Below are 20,382 nucleotides of genomic sequence, written 5' to 3'. Positions count from 1 at the left end.
ACACAGTGACACAGACAGAAGGGAGCTATGAGCCTGTCCCTCCCCCCGCAGGGTGACACAGTGACACAGACAGAAGGGAGCTATGAGTCTGTCCCTCCCCCCGCAGGGTGACACATTGACACAGACAGAAGGGAGCTATGAGTCTGTCCCTCCCCCCGCAGGGTGACACAGTGACACAGACAGAAGGGAGCTATGAGTCTGTCCCTCCCCCCGCAGGGTGACACAGTGACACAGACAGAAGGGAGCTATGAGCCCCTCCCTCTCCCCCCACAGGGTGACACAGTGACACAGACAGAAGGGAGCTTTGAGTCTGTCCCTCCCCCCGCAGGGTGACACATTGACACAGACAGAAGGGAGCTATGAGTCTGTCCCTCCCCCCGCAGGGTGACACAGTGACACAGACAGAAGGGAGCTATGAGCCTGTCCCTCCCCCCGCAGGGTGACACAGTGACACAGACAGAAGGGAGCTATGAGTCTGTCCCTCCCCCCGCAGGGTGACACAGTGACACAGACAGAAGGGAGCTATGAGTCTGTCCCTCCCCCCACAGGGTGACACAGTGACACAGACAGAAGGGAGCTATGAGTCTGTCCCTCCCCCCGCAGGGTGACACAGTGACACAGACAGAAGGGAGCTATGAGTCTGTCCCTCCCCCCACAGGGTGACACAGTGACACAGACAGAAGGGAGCTATGAGCCTGTCCCTCCCACCGCAGGGTGACACAGTGACACAGACAGAAGGGAGCTATGAGTCTGTCCCTCCCCCGCAGGGTGACACAGTGACACAGACAGAAGGGAGCTATGAGCCTGTCCCTCCCCCCGCAGGGTGACACAGTGACACAGACAGAAGGGAGCTATGAGTCTGTCCCTCCCCCGCAGGGTGACACAGTGACACAGACAGAAGGGAACTATGAGTCTGTCCCTCCCCCCGCAGGGTGACAGTGACACAGACAGAAGGGAGCTATGAGTCTGTCCCTCCCCCCGCAGGGTGACACAGTGACACAGACAGAAGGGAGCTATGAGCCTGTCCCTCCCACCGCAGGGTGACACAGTGAGACAGACAGAAGGGAGCTATGAGTCTTTCCCTCCCCCGCAGGGTGACACAGTGACACAGACAGAAGGGAGCTATGAGACTGTCCCTCCCCCCGCAGGGTGACACAGTGACACAGACAGAAGGGAGCTATGAGTCTGTCCCTCCCCCCACAGGGTGACACAGTGACACAGACAGAAGGGAGCTATGAGTCTGTCCCTCCCCCCGCAGGGTGACACAGTGACACAGACAGAAGGGAGCTATGAGTCTGTCCCTCCCCCCACAGGGTGACACAGTGACACAGACAGAAGGGAGCTATGAGCCTGTCCCTCCCACCGCAGGGTGACACAGTGACACAGACAGAAGGGAGCTATGAGTCTGTCCCTCCCCCGCAGGGTGACACAGTGACACAGACAGAAGGGAGCTATGAGCCTGTCCCTCCCCCCGCAGGGTGACACAGTGACACAGACAGAAGGGAGCTATGAGTCTGTCCCTCCCCCGCAGGGTGACACAGTGACACAGACAGAAGGGAACTATGAGTCTGTCCCTCCCCCCGCAGGGTGACAGTGACACAGACAGAAGGGAGCTATGAGTCTGTCCCTCCCCCCGCAGGGTGACACAGTGACACAGACAGAAGGGAACTATGAGTCTGTCCCTCCCCCCGCAGGGTGACAGTGACACAGACAGAAGGGAGCTATGAGTCTGTCCCTCCCCCCGCAGGGTGACAGTGACACAGACAGAAGGGAGCTATGAGTCTGTCCCTCCCCCCGCAGGGTGACACAGTGACACAGACAGAAGGGAGCTATGAGCCTGTCCCTCCCACCGCAGGGTGACACAGTGAGACAGACAGAAGGGAGCTATGAGTCTTTCCCTCCCCCGCAGGGTGACACAGTGACACAGACAGAAGGGAGCTATGAGACTGTCCCTCCCCCCGCAGGGTGACACAGTGACACAGACAGAAGGGAGCTATGAGTCTGTCCCTCCCCCCACAGGGTGACACAGTGACACAGACAGAAGGGAGCTATGAGTCTGTCCCTCCCCCCGCAGGGTGACACAGTGACACAGACAGAAGGGAGCTATGAGTCTGTCCCTCCCCCCACAGGGTGACACAGTGACACAGACAGAAGGGAGCTATGAGCCTGTCCCTCCCACCGCAGGGTGACACAGTGACACAGACAGAAGGGAGCTATGAGTCTGTCCCTCCCCCGCAGGGTGACACAGTGACACAGACAGAAGGGAGCTATGAGCCTGTCCCTCCCCCCGCAGGGTGACACAGTGACACAGACAGAAGGGAGCTATGAGTCTGTCCCTCCCCCGCAGGGTGACACAGTGACACAGACAGAAGGGAACTATGAGTCTGTCCCTCCCCCCGCAGGGTGACAGTGACACAGACAGAAGGGAGCTATGAGTCTGTCCCTCCCCCCGCAGGGTGACACAGTGACACAGACAGAAGGGAGCTATGAGCCTGTCCCTCCCACCGCAGGGTGACACAGTGAGACAGACAGAAGGGAGCTATGAGTCTTTCCCTCCCCCGCAGGGCGACACAGTGACACAGACAGAAGGGAGCTATGAGCCTGTCCCTCCCCCCGCAGGGTGACACAGTGACACAGACAGAAGGGAGCTATGAGTCTGTCCCTCCCCCGCAGGGTGACACAGTGACACAGACAGAAGGGAGCTATGAGACTGTCCCTCCCCCCGCAGGGTGACACAGTGACACAGACAGAAGGGAGCTATGAGTCTGTCCCACCCCCCGCAGGGTGACACAGTGACACAGACAGAAGGGAGCTATGAGTCTGTCCCTCCCCCCGCAGGGTGACACAGTGACACAGACAGAAGGGAGCTATGAGTGTGTCCCTTCCCCGCTGGGTGATACAGTGACACAGACAGAAGGGAGCTATGAGTCTGTCCCTCTCCCCGCAGGGTGACACAGTGACACAGACAGAAGGGAGCTATGAGTCTGTCCCACCCCCCGCAGGGTGACACAGTGACACAGACAGAAGGGAGCTATGAGTCTGTCCCTCCCCCCGCAGGGTGACACAGTGACACAGACAGAAGGGAGCTATGAGTCTGTCCCTCCCCCCGCAGGGTGACACAGACAGAAGGGAGCTATGAGTCTGTCCCTCTCCCCGCAGGGTGACACAGTGACACAGACAGAAGGGAGCTATGAGTCTGTCCCTCCCCCCGCAGGGTGTCACAGTGACACAGACAGAAGGGAGGTATGAGTCTATCCCTCTCCCCGCAGGGTGACACAGTGACACAGACAGAAGGGAGCTATGAGTCTGTCCCTCCCCCCGCAGGGTGACACAGTGACACAGACAGAAGGGAGCTATGAGTCTGTCCCTCCCCCCGCAGGGTGACACAGTGACACAGACAGAAGGGAGCTATGAGTCTGTCCCTCCCCCCGCAGGGTGACACAGTGACACAGACAGAAGGGAGCTATGAGTCTGTCCCTCCCCCCGCAGGGTGACACAGTGACTCAGACAGAAGGGAGGTATGAGTCTATCCCTCTCCCCGCAGGGTGACACAGTGACACAGACAGAAGGGAGCTATGAGTCTATCCCTCTCCCCGCAGGGTGACACAGTGACACAGACAGAAGGGAGCTATGAGTCTATCCCTCTCCCCGCAGGGTGACTCAGACAGAAGGGAGGTATGAGTCTATCCCTCTCCCCGCAGGGTGACACAGTGACACAGACAGAAGGGAGCTATGAGTCTGTCCCTCCCCCCGCAGGGTGACACAGTGACACAGACAGAAGGGAGCTATGAGTCTGTCCCTCCCCCGCAGGGTGACACAGTGACTCAGACAGAAGGGAGCTATGAGTCTGTCCCTCCCCCCGCAGGGTGACACAGTGACTCAGACAGAAGGGAGGTATGAGTCTATCCCTCTCCCCGCAGGGTGACACAGTGACACAGACAGAAGGGAGCTATGAGTCTGTCCCTCCCCCCGCAGGGTGACACAGTGACACAGACAGAAGGGAGCTATGAGCCTGTCCCTCCCCCTGCAGGGTGACACAGTGACACAAACAGAAGGGAGCTATGAGTCTGTCCCTCCCCCCGCAGGGTGACACAGTGACTCAGACAGAAGGGAGCTATGAGCCTGTCCCTCCCCCTGCAGGGTGACAGACAGAAGCAAGCAAGGACCCACCCCGTCTGCCCGGACACAGACTATCACACAGCGTATATACCATGGTCTTCCTTGGCATTATTTTCTTGGCTGTGATCGATCGTTTGATGACAGGAGCTGGAATCTGAAATAAAGAACAGAATTTTGTCACAACCTGTGAAGTTAAAACACAACATGGGAATTATATTTAATGCATCTGTCTCTGCACGTGTCTGTACACATATTTTTACACACCTCTCACTGTATGTTTGTGTACATGTACATATAGCCACAGCCGTGTGTGAAATAAATGCATATACAAATAATACACAGAATTTGGGGATGAAGATTTTGTTTGACATACCTGGCTGTCTGACGGCCTCTTCTCCCCGTCCGATATCCTTTGGGATCTTCTGTTAGGTGGGGAAGTGATGTCTGAAAGAGAAAGAGTGAGAGGGTCTGTCAGTGACATACTTGAGCGCTATAAGTCTGTCCCTTGTCCCGCAGGGTGACACAGTGACACAGACAGAAGGGAGCTATGAGTCTGTCCCTCCGCCCACAGGGTGACACAGTGACACAGACAGAAGGGAGCTATGAGTCTGTCCCTCCCCCCGCAGGGTGACACAGTGACACAGACAGAAGGGAGCTATGAGTCTGTCCCTCCGCCCACAGGGTGACACAGTGACACAGACAGAAGGGAGCTATGAGTCTGTCCCTCCCCCCGCAGGGTGACACAGTGACACAGACAGAAGGGAGCTATGAGTGTGTCCCACCCCCCGCAGGGTGACACAGGGACACAGACAGAAGGGAGCTATGAGTGTGTCCCACCCCCCGCAGGGTGACACAGTGACACAGACAGAAGGGAGCTATGAGTCTGTCCCTCCCCCCGCAGGGTGACACAGTGACACAGACAGAAGGGAGCTATGAGCCTGTCACTCCCTCCGCAGGGTGACAGTGACACAGACAGAAGGGAGCTATGAGCCTGTCCCTCCCTCCGCAGGGTGACAGTGACACAGACAGAAGGGAGCTATGAGTCTGTCCCTCCCCCCGCAGGGTGACACAGTGACAGACAGAAGGGAGCTATGAGACTGTTCCTCCCCCGCAGGGTGACACAGTGACAGACAGAAGGGAGCTATGAGACTGTTCCTCCCCCGCAGGGTGACAGGGACACAGATAGAGCCAGTATGAGAGTGTCCCTCCCACTGCCAGATGACAGACAGAAAGCTATGAGCACGCCCACCCCTGTTTCTCACCCTTCTCCTCTCTCTGGCTCCGTCCCACTCCCCTGCTGCATCGCTTTAATGGAGATTTAGAAGAGAGGAGCTGTACAGGTGAGAAGGGAAGGATTAAACATTAATACGTACACACACACACAGAGAATTTGGAGAATTAAGATTTTGTTTGACATACCTGGCTGTCTGACGGCCTCTTCTCCCCGTCTGATTTCCTTTGGGATCTTCTGTTAGGTGGGGAAGTGATGTCTGAAAGAGGGAGAGAGGGTCTGTCAGTGACAAACCGAAGGCTAAGATTATACCAACTGCGTGCACGTGACAGCCCGCATAGACTCACGCAGCCCCAGTGATGTGTGAACTGAGCTGCAGGCGATTGGGGAGCCGATGGGGAGGCGTGGCGAACACTGGTTTGCCTTCATTGGCTGAACTGCTCACGTGACGCAGGCGCGCTTGAAAAGACAAATACCAACAGTGCGCGCACTTGGGGCGGCCTCATAGGCATTATGCAATTTGTGCTTGTCTCACACTTGCACAATCACACCGACTATAAGCTCAGCCTAAGGGAGCTATGAGTCTGTCCCTCCCCCCGCAGGGTGACACAGTGACACAGACAGAAGGGAGCTATGAGTCTGTCCCCCCCCCCCCGCAGGGTGACACAGACAGAAGGGAGCTATGAGTCTGTCCCTCCCCCCGCAGGGTGACACTGACACAGACAGAAGGGAGCTATGAGTCTGTCCCTCCCCCCGCAGGGTGACACAGTGACACAGACAGAAGGGAGCTATGAGTCTGTCCCTCCCCCCGCAGGGTGACACAGTGACACAGACAGAAGGGAGCTATGAGCCTGTCCCTCCCCACACAGGGTGACAGTGACAGACAAAAGGTGCTATGAATCTGTCCCTCGCCCCGTTTCTCACCCATCTCTCCTCCGCTCCCTCGCTTCTTCCGTTCAGACATAGCGACAATAATGTGAGGCCAATGACACCTCTAAGGCTGTATACGTGTCTCCAGAGACTGTAAGGACAATTTATATGGCCCGGGATCTTTTAGCTCCCTCTCCTAGTCCCCACACACCTCTCGGTTTATACAGTAGGCCCGGTGATCCTTCTGTGACCACGAGATCCCTCAACGCCTCTATGACAGTGTCTCGTGACACACCTCTATGTCTTTATACAAGGCCCCCTAACTATATACGTAAACGAGCCCCCACATACACCTCTAGGGCCATTAACCAAGCCCACACACAGCTCCAAGGATACATACCAACCCCACCCCTCTATAGGGCTAAAGTTTTCCCCCACCCATGTCTAAATCTATATACAGTAGCAAGTTCCCACCTCCAACTATGTATAAGGCCCCTGACACCCTCTAGCACTACCTCCCAAGCCCCACTGACACCGCTAGGACTATCCCAAGCCCCACTGACACCGCTAGGACTACCTCCCAAGCCCCACTGACACCGCTTGGACTACCTCCCGAGCCCCACTGACACCTCTAGGGCTATCCCCCCCAAGAACCACCTGCACCACTAAGACTATATAGGGGGTTGCACGTCTCCGTCTCCCCCGTTAATATGGCAGAAAGCGGCCGCAGCGCGCGCCAGACGTTCGAATGTGGCGCGCTCCTCCCAAGAGTCGGAAGTGACGCTTCAGGGAGCAGCGTCTCTCTCCCGCCGCCATCTTGTGTGTGGCGGAAACTGCGAGAGAGGGGGGTAGGTGGAGACGTCAGATGGGAGCGTGGCGCGTCCCAGTGACGGTCACCCCGGAAGAGACGTGGCAGGGAAGGAGAGAGAGGAGAAGGAGAAATATACAGAGGTAGGGAGAAAGATATGGGATGGGGGGGTGTTATATGTAGTGATTCTGTATATATCTATATAACAATATTGATGCTACTCTTTGGTATGTGTGTATACAGTATATATATATATATATATCTATATTAAAACAACGTTTTGTCTGTACCTCCATGAGATGAGATATAGCTAATCGGTGACATAATGCACATAGTCTGGTGGCAGATAAGGAGAGTCAGCTAGCTATAAAGTTTACACAGAAAGCAGATAAAGAAAGAGAGGAAGTCAGTTGACACATGAGGCGAAAGCAAGAATGTTGCAGGACATAGAGGCGGAAAAAACTGATGACATCATAAGGCAGCGGTGCGCAAACAGGGGGGGCGGGAGAATTTCTAGGGGGCGCGGTGGTTACAGAGGCCCTGCGCTCTTCCTCATGGCATTTAAATGAAATACCGGGGGAGACGGGAGACCTCTGTAATTCACCTGCTGCCAGCTTGGTCTTCGGCGACACGTCACCATGGCAACGTGGCGGGGGTCATGTGACATCACGAGTCGCCATGGCAACGCGCGGCAAATGAAGCGGTGGGGTCATTTGACGCCGTGCCATCGGGAGAGGGGGGGGGTGCGGCTCCCAAAAAGTGGGCCGCAGCTCAAGAAGTTTGCGCACCGCTGTCATAAGGTATTAAAACAGCACTCCTGGAGACACATTGTTTCTTTTTTAAGAGGTTTGAAGTAGGGGGGTCTCTGGACTGTGTTGATTTCAGCTCTGAGGACCCCCTGCTTCCAGAGATACAGACCTGTCCATAAGTGCTGCCAGTGCCTTTGCGCAGTTTAATCGCTCCTGCTTCACGTGAGTAAATAGGAACCGCAAGGTATGATGCCACGGCTTCGTATTGTGTCACAGGAAACAGGACATTTAAGTTGCCATATTGACTAATCCGTCTGGGCTGCTACTGTCACCCCGTTCTGAGGTATGTCGGATAACAGGGAGTCCCCAGAGCTGAAATTAACGTGGTTCAGTCCAGACACCCCCTTTCAAACCTATATAAAAACAGTGTTGCCAGGAGCGCCTCTTTAAATGAGACAGAGTAGGGAGGAGAGAAGGTGTAGAAAGAAAAAAGTCAAACCCGTCATTATTTTGGGGAGGATGGGGTTGGCCTTGAGCCCTGTGTGTGATATATACAGGGCTCGATAAATGCAGTCGCCCGGGGTGACTGCATTGTGGCCGCTGTCACTGTTACCTGCAGCGGCGTCCCCCGGTCTTCTTTGTCGTCTTCTGCAAAATCCTATTTTCCCCCTGCAGCTCCAGTTAAAATGTCCGGCGGGCAAAGGGACACCACGTAACGTCACGCGGAGCCACATTACGCTATGCCGTGTGACGTCACAGCGCCCCGTTGCCATGGCAATGCGGCGTCATTTGATGCCCGGCGGCAATTTTAACTGGAGCTGCAGGGGGAAAATATGAATTTGCAGGGAGAAGACAGAGAAGGCCGCACCACGCCGTTGGGCCCACCCGCAGGTAAGTGTCATGAGGGAGTGTTTTGGGGGGCGACTGACTTTTGGGGATGGGGAGAGTGGGTTTTTGCCCAGTTTGTCGGGCCCTGTGTATATATATATATATATATATGTGTGTGTGTGTATATATATATATATATATATATATATATATATATATACATACATACATACATATAGAAGACATAGCTAGCAATCCAGTAGTGCTTAAAAAAATGTAGGTGCCTGTCTTATGAAAATATATTACCGATTCTGCAAAAGGTAATAAAGACAGCACTCAGTAAAAAATTGAAATAGGTGTATTTCGCATATAGACGCCCAATCTTTCCTACACCCCATTATCGCTCGCTGTTACTAAGTGAGGTGTAACTTTCCTACACCCCATTATCACTCGCTGTTACTAAGTGAACTGTAACTTTCCTACACCCCATTATCGCTCGCTGTTACTAAGTGAGGTGTAACTTTCCTACACCCCATTATCGCTCGCTGTTACTAAGTGACCTGTAACTTTCCTACACCCCATTATCGCTCGCTGTTACTAAGTGACCTGTAACTTTCCTACACCCCATTATCGCTCGCTGTTACTAAGTGACCTGTAACTTTCCTACACCCCATTATCGCTCGCTGTCACTAAGTGACCTGTAACTTTCCTACACCCCATTATCGCTCGCTGTTACTAAGTGACCTGTAACTTTCCTACACCCCATTATCACTCACTGTTACTAAGTGACCTGTAACTTTCCTACACCCCATTATCGCTCGCTGTCACTAAGTGACCTGTAACTTTCCTACACCCCATTATCGCTCGCTGTTACTAAGTGACCTGTAACTTTCCTACACCCCATTATCACTCGCTGTTACTAAGTGACCTGTAACTTTCCTACACCCCATTATCGCTCGCTGTTACTAAGTGACCTGTAACTTTCCTACACCCCATTATCGCTCGCTGTTACTAAGTGACCTGTAACTTTCCTACACCCCATTATCGCTCGCTGTTACTAAGTGACCTGTAACTTTCCTACACCCCATTATCGCTCGCTGTTACTAAGTGACCTGTAACTTTCCTACACCCCATTATCACTCGCTGTTACTAAGTGAGCTGTAACTTTCCTACACCCCATTATCACTCGCTGTTACTAAGTGACCTGTAACTTTCCTACACCCCATTATCGCTCGCTGTTACTAAGTGACCTGTAACTTTCCTACACCCCATTATCGCTCGCTGTTACTAAGTGAGCTGTAACTTTCCTACACCCCATTATCGCTCGCTGTTACTAAGTGAACTGTAACTTTCCTACACCCCATTATCGCTCGCTGTTACTAAGTGAACTGTAACTTTCCTACACCCCATTATCGCTCGCTGTTACTAAGTGAGCTGTAACTTTCCTACACCCCATTATCGCTCGCTGTTACTAAGTGAACTGTAACTTTCCTACACCCCATTATCGCTCGCTGTTACTAAGTGACCTGTAACTTTCCTACACCCCATTATCTCTCGCTGTTACTAAGTGAACTGTAACTTTTCAAGTGCTAAATTCTTTGATGTTCCAGATCTTTGGACATTTCTATTGCTCTCAGGACTTTTGTACTGACCATATTTCTACACTTCAGTCCCTCCCTCATCTTGTGCGAATGTTACATTTATCATATACATACATATATATAATATAAAAATAATCGGGCACACCTCCGTATCATTAATATAAAGCAAGTGCACCTGACATATAAATTAAAAATAAATACTTCCCCCAAAATGAATAAGACGCAGCACTGTAGGGAATGTGATCAAAAGAGATTGTGTATTAAACAAAACCAACGTTATGGCCACTACGGGACTGTCCGTGGGGCATTGATGATGGTCCCATATAGTGCACCGAAACGCTAGTACGCTGATGCATCGAGCATCTGGCGGAGGGGGCGGGGGAACTGTGACAGTTACACCCCCCACCTCCCTAATGTTTAGGTTTTTTTTACTAACAGATGACCTGACTGCAACCAGTAACTCAGGCAAATATCGTGTCGATACAGTAACTATAATCTGTAGCAATGAAAGTGGGCAAACTAGTCCCCACAGTTCCCATGTGAGTAACAATAAGCACTGGTGGTGTTCGTGGGGGGTGAGCAGGTAGATCAAACTTTGAATCACCAAGTCTTCTATTGTGAATAATTCTGTGACTGAAATGTAGAGACAGAAACATAGTGATGTACGGCTAAGAAGTTTACTTCGCAAAAGATCGCGGCCACTTATAATGTGGCAGAAGTTACACGCGTGTTGGGACACATCCTGGCACAGAGGTGTCGCAGGAGATGTTATACGCCGCGTCTTTTCCGTGGTGTTGTCTCGCCGCACGGTCTGAGAGTTTGTTCCTCCTCCGTCTTCAATTTATGATGTCGGGAGTCGGGCGCCGCTCACACATCCACTCGTCACTGGCAGTGTGCTCCTGTCCCAGTATAAAGTGTCACCTCTCTGTCCCTCACAGGTCTCTCTGTCACCATGGGACTGTGTAAATGTCCCAAGAGGAAAGTGACAAATCTTTTCTGCTTTGAACATCGGGTGAACGTCTGCGAGCACTGTCTGGGGGCCAACCATGCCAAGGTGAGCACTGTCTGCGGGCCAACCACGCCAAGGTGAGCACTGTCTGGGGGCCAACCACGCCAAGGTGAGCACTGTCTGGGGGCCAACCATGCCAAGGTGAGCACTCTCTGCGGGCCAACCACGCCAAGGTGAGCACTGTCTGGGGGCCAACCATGCCAAGGTGAGCACTCTCTGCGGGCCAACCACGCCAAGGTGAGCACTGTCTGGGGGCCAACCACGCCAAGGTGAGCACTGTCTGGGGGCCAACCATGCCAAGGTGAGCTCTCTCTGCGGGCCAACCACGCCAAGGTGAGCACTCTCTGCGGGCCAACCATGCCAAGGTGAGCACTCTCGGGGGGCCAACCAAGCCAAGGTGAGCACTGTCTGGGGGCCATCCACGCCAAGGTGAGCACTGTCTGGGGGCCATCCACGCCAAGGTGAGCACTGTCTGGGGGCCATCCACGCCAAGGTGAGCACTGTCTGGGGGCCATCCACGCCAAGGTGAGCACTGTCTGGGGGCCATCCACGCCAAGGTGAGCACTGTCTGGGGGCCAACCATGCCAAGGTGAGCACTGCCTGGGGGCCAACCATGCCAAGGTGAGCACTCTCTGGGGGCCAACCACACCAAGGTGAGCACTCTCTGGGGGCCAACCACGCCAAGGTGAGCACTGTCTGGGGGCCAACCATGCCAAGGTGAGCACTGTCTGGGGGCCAACCATGCCAAGGTGAGCAGTGTCTGGGGGCCAACCACGCCAAGGTGAGCACTGTCTGGGGGCCAACCATGCCAAGGTGAGCAGTGTCTGGGGGCCAACCACGCCAAGGTGAGCACTCTCTGGGGGCCAACCACGCCAAGGTGAGCACTGTCTGGGGGCCAACCACACCAAGGTGAGCACTCTGGGGGCCAACCACGCCAAGGTGAGCACTGTCTGGGGGCCAACCATGCCAAGGTGAGCAGTGTCTGGGGGCCAACCATGCCAAGGTGAGCACTGTCTGGGGGCCAACCATGCCAAGGTGAGCACTGTCTGGGGGCCAACCATGCCAAGGTGAGCACTGTCTGGGGGCCAACCATGCCAAGGTGAGCACTGTCTGGGGGCCAACCATGCCAAGGTGAGCACTCTCTGGGGGCCAACAACGCCAAGGTGAGCACTGTCTGGGGGCCAACAACGCCAAGGTGAGCACTGTCTGGGGGCCAACCACGCCAAGGTGAGCACTCTCTGGGGGCCAACCACGCCAAGGTGAGCTCTCTCTGGGGGCCAACCACGCCAAGGTGAGCACTCTCTGGGGGCCAACCACGCCACGGTGAGCACTCTCTGGGGGCCAATCATGCCAAGGTGAGCACTCTCTGGGGGCCAACCATGCCAAGGTGAGCACTCTCTGGGGGCCAACCACGCCACGGTGAGCACTCTCTGGGGGCCAATCATGCCAAGGTGAGCACTCTCTGGGGGCCAATCATGCCAAGGTGAGCACTCTCTGGGGGCCAACCATGCCAAGGTGAGCACTGGGGGGCCAACCATGCCAAGGTGAGCACTGTCGGCGCTACTGTGGGGTTGAAGCACGAGCTGGAAATTGTCACTAACTCTTCTCCCTCTCTCTTTTATTCCCTTTTCGCTCTTCCCTTCTCTCTCTCTCTCTCTCTCTCTCTCTTTTCTCTCTCTTTTTCCTCTCTCTCTCTTTCTTCTCTCTCTCTTTCTTCTCTCTCTCTCTCTCTCTTTCTTCTCTCTCTCTCTCTTTCTTCTCTCTCTCTCTCTTTCTTCTCTCTCTGTCTCTCTTTCTTCTCTCTCTGTCTCTCTTTCTTCTCTCTCTGTCTCTCTCTTCACTCTCTCTGTCTCTCTTTCTTCACTCTCTCTCTCTCTCTCTTCACTCTCTCTCTCTCTCTCTCTCTCTCTCTTTCTTCTCTCTCTCTCTTTCTTCTCTCTCTCTCTCTCTTTCTTCTCTCTCTCTCTCTTTCTTCTCTCTCTCTCTCTCTTTCTTCTCTCTCTCTCTTCTCTCTCTTCTCTCTCACAGTGTATCGTTCAGTCGTACCTCCAGTGGCTCCAGGATAGTGATTACAACCCGAACTGTCGCCTCTGTAACACGCTCCTCTCCTCCAGGGACACTGTGCGCCTGGTGTGCTACGGTATTGAATAACAAGAAACACTGGGTGGCGCTCTAACACTCCCAATAGGCGCTCAGTGCACAAAAACAAATATATATATATACTAATGTGATCAGTATAATAGATAGATTAAATATATAAAGTGAAAAACATATAATAAGGTGTAATAGAGGTGTACAATACAATAATCACACACCACCAATCAGTGAAAATGATGGGCAAACCGACTTCACGCAACCCTTAGCATAGACTGTCCTAAAAGTCTTGACACAAGTATCTCCCCAAACCCCAGGGGAGCGATGACGGACGCCATAAAAATGACACAGCGCAATAATAATATACACAGTGATAAAGAGAAATACTAATGGAGCTCCGACATTCCTACTCACCACTGAGCAGGAATGTAAGAGCAGTAACCCAGGCGGTGGTGGTGATGTTCCTGGGCGGTGTGTGGTGGTGATGTTTCTGGGCGGTGTGTGGTAGTGATGTTCCTGGGTGGTGTGTGGTGGTGATGTTCCTGGGCGGTGTGTGGTGGTGATGTTCCTGGGCGGTGTGTGGTGGTGATGTTCCTGGGCGGTGTGTGGTGGTGATGTTCCTGGGCGGTGTGTGGTGGTGATGTTCCTGGGCGGTGTGTGGTGGTGATGTTCCTGGGCGGTGTGTGGTGGTGATGTTCCTGGGTGGTGTGTGGTGGTGATGTTCCTGGGCGGTGTGTGGTGGTGATGTTCCTGGGCGGTGTGTGGTGGTGATGTTCCTGGGCGGTGTGTGGTAGTGATGTTCCTGGGCGGTGTGTGGTGGTGATGTTCCTGGGCGGTGTGTGGTGGTGATGTTCCTGGGCGGTGTGTGGTGGTGATGTTCCTGGGCGGTGTGTGGTGGTGATGTTCCTGGGCGGTGTGTGGTGGTGATGTTCCTGGGTGGTGTGTGGTGGTGATGTTCCTGGGTGGTGTGTGGTGGTGATGTTCCTGGGCGGTGTGTGGTGGTGATGTTTCTGGGCGGTGTGTGGTGGTGATGTTCCTGGGCGGTGTGTGGTAGTGATGTTCCTGGGCGGTGTGTGGTGGTGATGTTCCTGGGCGGTGTGTGGTGGTGATGTTCCTGGGCGGTGTGTGGTGGTGATGTTCCTGGGCGGTGTGTGGTGGTGATGTTCCTGGGCGGTGTGTGGTGGTGATGTTCCTGGGCGGTGTGTGGTGGTGATGTTCCTGGGCGGTGTGTGGTGGTGATGTTCCTGGGTGGTGTGTGGTGGTGATGTTCCTGGGCGGTGTGTGGTGGTGATGTTTCTGGGCGGTGTGTGGTAGTGATGTTCCTGGGTGGTGTGTGGTGGTGATGTTCCTGGGCGGTGTGTGGTGGTGATGTTCCTGGGCGGTGTGTGGTGGTGATGTTCCTGGGCGGTGTGTGGTGGTGATGTTCCTGGGCGGTGTGTGGTGGTGATGTTCCTGGGCGGTGTGTGGTGGTGATGTTCCTGGGCGGTGTGTGGTGGTGATGTTCCTGGGCGGTGTGTGGTGGTGATGTTCCTGGGCGGTGTGTGGTGGTGATGTTCCTGGGCGGTGTGTGGTGGTGATGTTCCTGGGTGGTGTGTGGTGGTGATGTTCCTGGGCGGTGTGTGGTGGTGATGTTCCTGGGCGGTGTGTGGTGGTGATGTTCCTGGGCGGTGTGTGGTGGTGATGTTCCTGGGCGGTGTGTGGTGGTGATGTTCCTGGGCGGTGTGTGGTGGTGATGTTCCTGGGCGGTGTGTGGTGGTGATGTTCCTGGGTGGTGTGTGGTGGTGATGTTCCTGGGCGGTGTGTGGTGGTGATGTTTCTGGGCGGTGTGTGGTGGTGATGTTCCTGGGCGGTGTGTGGTGGTGATGTTCCTGGGCGGTGTGTGGTAGTGATGTTCCTGGGCGGTGTGTGGTGGTGATGTTCCTGGGCGGTGTGTGGTGGTGATGTTCCTGGGCGGTGTGTGGTGGTGATGTTCCTGGGCGGTGTGTGGTGGTGATGTTCCTGGGCGGTGTGTGGTGGTGATGTTCCTGGGCGGTGTGTGGTGGTGATGTTCCTGGGCGGTGTGTGGTGGTGATGTTCCTGGGCGGTGTGTGGTGGTGATGTTCCTGGGTGGTGTGTGGTGGTGATGTTCCTGGGCGGTGTGTGGTGGTGATGTTCCTGGGCGGTGTGTGGTGGTGATGTTTCTGGGCGGTGTGTGGTGGTGATGTTCCTGGGCGGTGTGTGGTGGTGATGTTCCTGGGCGGTGTGTGGTAGTGATGTTCCTGGGCGGTGTGTGGTGGTGATGTTCCTGGGCGGTGTGTGGTGGTGATGTTCCTGGGCGGTGTGTGGTGGTGATGTTCCTGGGCGGTGTGTGGTGGTGATGTTCCTGGGCGGTGTGTGGTGGTGATGTTCCTGGGCGGTGTGTGGTGGTGATGTTCCTGGGTGGTGTGTGGTGGTGATGTTCCTGGGCGGTGTGTGGTGGTGATGTTCCTGGGTGGTGTGTGGTGGTGATGTTCCTGGGCGGTGTGTGGTGGTGATGTTCCACCACCCAGGAACATCACCACCACACACCGCCCAGGAACATCACCACCACACACCGCCCAGGAACATCACCACCACACACCGCCCAGGAACATCACCACCACACACCGCCCAGGAACATCACTACCACACACCGCCCAGGAACATCACCACCACACACCGCCCAGGAACATCACTACCACACACCGCCCAGGAACATCACCACCACACACCGCCCAGGAACATCACCACCACGGGCTGCGTTACTGTTCTTACATTCCTGCTCAGTGGTGAGTAGGAATTTCGGAGCTCCTTTAGTATTTCTCTTTATCACTGTGTATAGCATTATTGCGCTGTGCTACAGTACTGAGACTGGCACCTCTAGGGCTGGCACACAGGGATACTGAGACTGGCACCTCTAGGGCTGGCACACAGGGATATTGAGCCTGGCACCTCTAGGGCTGGCACACAGGGATACTGAGCCTGGCACCTCTAGGGCTGGCACACAGGGATACTGAGACTGGCACCTCTAGGGCTGGCACACAGGGATACTGAGCCTGGCACCTCCAGGGCTGGCACACAGGGATACTGAGCCTGGCACCTCCAGGGCTGGCACACAGGGATACTGAGCCTGGCACCTCTAGGACTGGAGACTCAAGCCTCTCTCCCCCGGTCCAGATTTATTCCACTGGTCCTGCCTGAATGACTTGGCCTCCCAGCTGCCCCCGAACACAGCACCCGCTGGGTACCGGTGCCCGAGTTGCCAGGGGCCCATCTTCCCCCCAACGAACCTGGTCAGCCCTGTGGCCTCCACCCTGCAGTCAAAGCTCTCCACTGTTAACTGGGCCCGGGCCGGTCTGGGACTACCCCTGGTGAGTCAGTACCCAGAATCCCCAGGGCAGCCTCTTCCCCTTCTCTTCTCCCCGTCTCCTCTTCCCCTTCTCCCCGTCTCTTCTTCCCCTGATCCCCGTCTCTTCTTCCCCTGATCCCCGTCTCTTCTTCCCCTTCTCCCCGTCTCTTCTTCCCCTGATCCCCGTCTCTTCTTCCCCTTCTCCCCGTCTCTTCTTCCCCTTCTCCCCGTCTCTTCTTCCCCTTCTCCCCGTCTCCTCTTCCCCTTCTCCCCGTCTCTTCTTCCCCTTCTCCCCGTCTCCTCTTCCCCTGATCCCCGTCTCTTCTTCCCCTTCTCCCCGTCTCTTCTTCCCCTTCTCCCCGTCTCTTCTTCCCCTTCTCCCCGTCTCCTCTTCCCCTTCTCCCCGTCTCTTCTTCCCTTCTCCCCGTCTCTTCTTCCCTTTCTCCCTGTCTCTTCTTCCTCTGATCCCCGTCTCCTCTTCCCCTGATCCACGGCTCTTCTTCCCCTGATCCCCGTCCCTTCTTCCCCTGATCCCCGTCTCTTCTTCCCCTGATCCCCGTCTCTTCTTCCCCTGATCCCCGTCCCTTCTTCCCCTGATCCCCGTCTCTTCTTCCCCTGATCCCCGTCTCTTCTTCCCCTGATCCCCGTCTCTTCTTCCCCTGATCCCCGTCTCTTCTTCCCCTTCTCCCCGTCTCCTCTTCCCCTTCTCCCCGTCTCTTCTTCCCTTTCTCCCTGTCTCTTCTTCCTCTGATCCCCGTCTCCTCTTCCCCTGATCCACGGCTCTTCTTCCCCTGATCCCCGTCTCTTCTTCCCCCTGATCCCAGTCTCTTCTTCCCCTGATCCCCCGTCTCTTCTTCCCCTGATCCCAGTCTCCTCTTCCCCTGATCCCCGTCTCCTCTTCCCCTGATCCCCCGTCTCTTCTTCCCCTGATCGCCGTCTCTTCTTCCCCTGATCCCCGTCTCTTCTTCCCCTGAGCCCCGTCTCTTCTTCCCCTGATCGCCGTCTCTTCTTCCCCTGATCCCCGTCTCTTCTTCCCCTGATCCCCGTCTCTTCTTCCCCTGATCTCCGTCTCTTCTTCCCCTGATCCCCGTCTCTTCTTCCCCTGATCCCCGTCTCTTCTTCCCCTGATCCCCGTCTCTTTTTCCCCTGATCCCCGTCTCCTCTTCCCCTGATCCCCCGTCTCTTCTTCCCCTGATCGCCGTCTCTTCTTCCCCTGATCCCCGTCTCTTCTTCCCCTGAGCCCCGTCTCTTCTTCCCCTGATCGCCGTCTCTTCTTCCCCTGATCCCCGTCTCTTCTTCCCCTGATCCCCGTCTCTTCTTCCCCTGATCTCCGTCTCTTCTTCCCCTGATCCCCGTCTCTTCTTCCCCTGATCTCCGTCTCTTCTTCCCCTGATCCCCGTCTCTTCTTCCCCTGATCCCCGTCTCTTCTTCCCCTGAGCCCCGTCTCTTCTTCCTGAGCCCCGTCTCTTCTTCCCCTGATCCCCGTCTCTTCTTCCCCTGATCCCCGTCTCTTCTTCCCCTGATCCCCCCGTCTCTTCTTCCCCTGAGCCCCGTCTCTTCTTCACCTGAGCCCCCATCTCTTCTTCCACTGATCCCCGTCTCTTCTTCCCCTGAGCCCCGTCTCTTCTTCCCCCGAGCCCCGTCTCTTCTTCCCCTGAGCCCCGTCTCTTCTTCCCCTGAGCCCCGTCTCTTCTTCCCCTGAGCCCCGTCTCTTCTTCCCCTGAGCCCCGTCTCTTCTTCCCCTGAGCCCCGTCTCTTCTTCCCCTGATCCCCGTCTCTTCTGCCCCCTTCACCCCCGTCTTTTCTGCCCCCTTCACCCCCGTCTTTTCTGCCCCCTTCACCCCGTCTCTTCTGCCCCCTTCACCCCCGTCTCTTCTGCCCCTTCACCCCGTCTCTTCTTCCCCCTTCACCCCGTCTCTTCTTCCCCCTTCACCCCCGTCTCTTCTGCCCCCTTCACCCCCGTCTCTTCTGCCCCCTTCACCCCCGTCTCTTCTTCCCCCTTCACCCCGTCTCTTCTTCCCCCTTCACCCCGTCTCTTCTTCCCCCTTCACCCCCGTCTCTTCTTTCCCCGTCTCTTCTTTCCCCGTCTCTTCTTTCCCCGTCTCTTCTTTCCCCGTCTCTTCTTTCCCCGTCTCTTCTTTCCCCGTCTCTTCTTTCCCCGTCTCTTCTTTCCCCGTCTCTTCTTTCCCCGTCTCTTCTTTCCCCGTCTCTTCTTTCCCCGTCTCTTCTTTCCCCGTCTCTTCTTCCCCACTTCTCCCCCTCCCCCCCGTGTCTCTTTCCCCCACCTCCCCCCCTCCCCCCGTGTCTCTTTCCCCCACCTCCCCCCCTCCCCCCGTGTCTTTTTCCCCCACCTCCCCCCCTCCCCCGTGTCTCTTTCCCCCACCTCCTCCCCTCCCCCGTGTCTCTTTCCCCCACCTCCCCGTCTCTTCCCCCCCCCCTGCTTTTTTTTAAATAGACCCTTTTTCTTTCCTCCACCAATCAGATCGAAGAGGCAGAGCCCATTGAGGAGACAGAGGCACATGATGTCACAGACTATAGGGATTGGTCAACTGCTAATTGTGAGTACTGTATTTCATTGTGTGTGGGAGCTGGAGGCTGCCGCTGCCCGCGCTGTACCTGTGCTGTGTATGCATGTCATGGTGTAGTAGTGTGTGTGAAGGGGAGCCTGGCACTGCCGCTGCCCGCGCTGTACCTGTGCTGTGTATACATGTCATGGTATAGTAGTGTGTGTGAGGGGGAGGCTGGCACTGCCGCTGCCTGCGCTGTACCTGTGCTGTGTATACATGTCATGGTGTAGTAGTGTGTGAGGCGGAGGCTGGCACTGCCGCTGCCCGCGCTGTACCTGTGCTGTGTATACATTTCATGGTGTAGTGTGTGAGGGGGAGGCTGCCGCTGCCGCTGCCCGCGCTGTACCTGTGCTGTGTATACATGGCATGGTGTAGGAGTGTGAGAGGAGGAGGCTGGCACTGCCGCTGCCCGCGCTGTACCTGTGCTGTGTATACATGTCATGGTGTAGTAGTGTGAGGGGGAGTTTGGCACTGCCGCTGCCCGCGCTGTACCTGTGCTGTGTATACATGGCATGGTGTAGTAGTGTGTGAGGGGGAGGCTGGCACTGCCGCTGCCCGTGCTGTACCTGTGCTGTGTATACATGTCATGGTGTAGTGTATGAGGGAGAGGCTGGCACTGCCGCTGCCCGCGCTGTACCTGTGCTGTGTATACATGTCATGGTGTAGTAGTGTATGAGGGAGAGGCTGGCACTGCTGCTGCCCGCGCTGTACCTGTGCTGTGTATGCATGTCATGGTGTAGTAGTGTGAGGGAGAGGCTGGCACTGCCGCTCTGTGTAACCAAGTGTTTTTCTCTCTCTCAGCCTCCTCTGATCACATGTCAGACTCCCCGGAGTTAATACCCCAGGCTGGGTATTTGTATAGCTCTGCGCCCGCCTCTGCCACGCAGCACGGGGTGAATGGAGGCATGTCACAGGACCACGCTGTCATCATTGGGGACACAGGAGGTGAGACTGGTGGCATTAACGCCGTGTCCATCCCTATATATACACATATCATCCCTATATACACATATCATCCATACATATACACATATCATCCCTATATATACACATCATCCCTATATATACACATATCATCCCTATATATACACATATCCGTGACAAGGCAGGGGACATGGATACAAGAGAGTGACACATGCAGGCCATGGGGGGGCGCAGGC

The 20,382-nt window shown here is 55.5% G+C and overlaps 2 protein-coding genes across 4 annotated transcripts in view; one reads left to right on the top strand and one right to left on the bottom strand.

Annotated features, from left to right (window-relative positions):
- CDCA5 (cell division cycle associated 5) overlaps positions 1-7,039 on the bottom strand; it is an 18,833-nt gene extending 11,794 nt beyond the window's left edge. Inside the window, exons 1-5 of the mRNA XM_075569887.1 lie at positions 6,275-7,039; positions 5,539-5,609; positions 5,382-5,451; positions 4,493-4,563; positions 4,211-4,273 (exon numbers count right to left, since the gene is read on the bottom strand). Of these exons, the coding sequence (XP_075426002.1) occupies positions 4,211-4,273; positions 4,493-4,563; positions 5,382-5,451; positions 5,539-5,609; positions 6,275-6,314 (315 nt within the window). The 5' untranslated portion in view covers positions 6,315-7,039. The remainder of the gene's footprint in view (positions 1-4,210; positions 4,274-4,492; positions 4,564-5,381; positions 5,452-5,538; positions 5,610-6,274) is intronic.
- Positions 7,030-20,382, top strand: part of ZFPL1 (zinc finger protein like 1) — a 26,597-nt gene continuing 13,244 nt past the window's right edge. For all 3 annotated transcript variants that reach the window (XM_075569892.1, XM_075569888.1, XM_075569891.1), the window contains exons 1-6: positions 7,030-7,171; positions 11,145-11,260; positions 13,244-13,355; positions 16,484-16,677; positions 19,138-19,213; positions 20,024-20,167. In XM_075569892.1, coding sequence (XP_075426007.1) covers positions 11,159-11,260; positions 13,244-13,355; positions 16,484-16,677; positions 19,138-19,213; positions 20,024-20,167 — 628 coding nt within the window. In that variant the 5' untranslated portion in view covers positions 7,030-7,171; positions 11,145-11,158. The remainder of the gene's footprint in view (positions 7,172-11,144; positions 11,261-13,243; positions 13,356-16,483; positions 16,678-19,137; positions 19,214-20,023; positions 20,168-20,382) is intronic.

Source organism: Ascaphus truei, chromosome 14, assembly GCF_040206685.1.
Source record: "Ascaphus truei isolate aAscTru1 chromosome 14, aAscTru1.hap1, whole genome shotgun sequence".
In the NCBI taxonomy this organism is placed as follows: Eukaryota; Metazoa; Chordata; class Amphibia; order Anura; family Ascaphidae; genus Ascaphus; species Ascaphus truei.
This window is presented reverse-complemented; position numbering and strand designations above follow the sequence as displayed.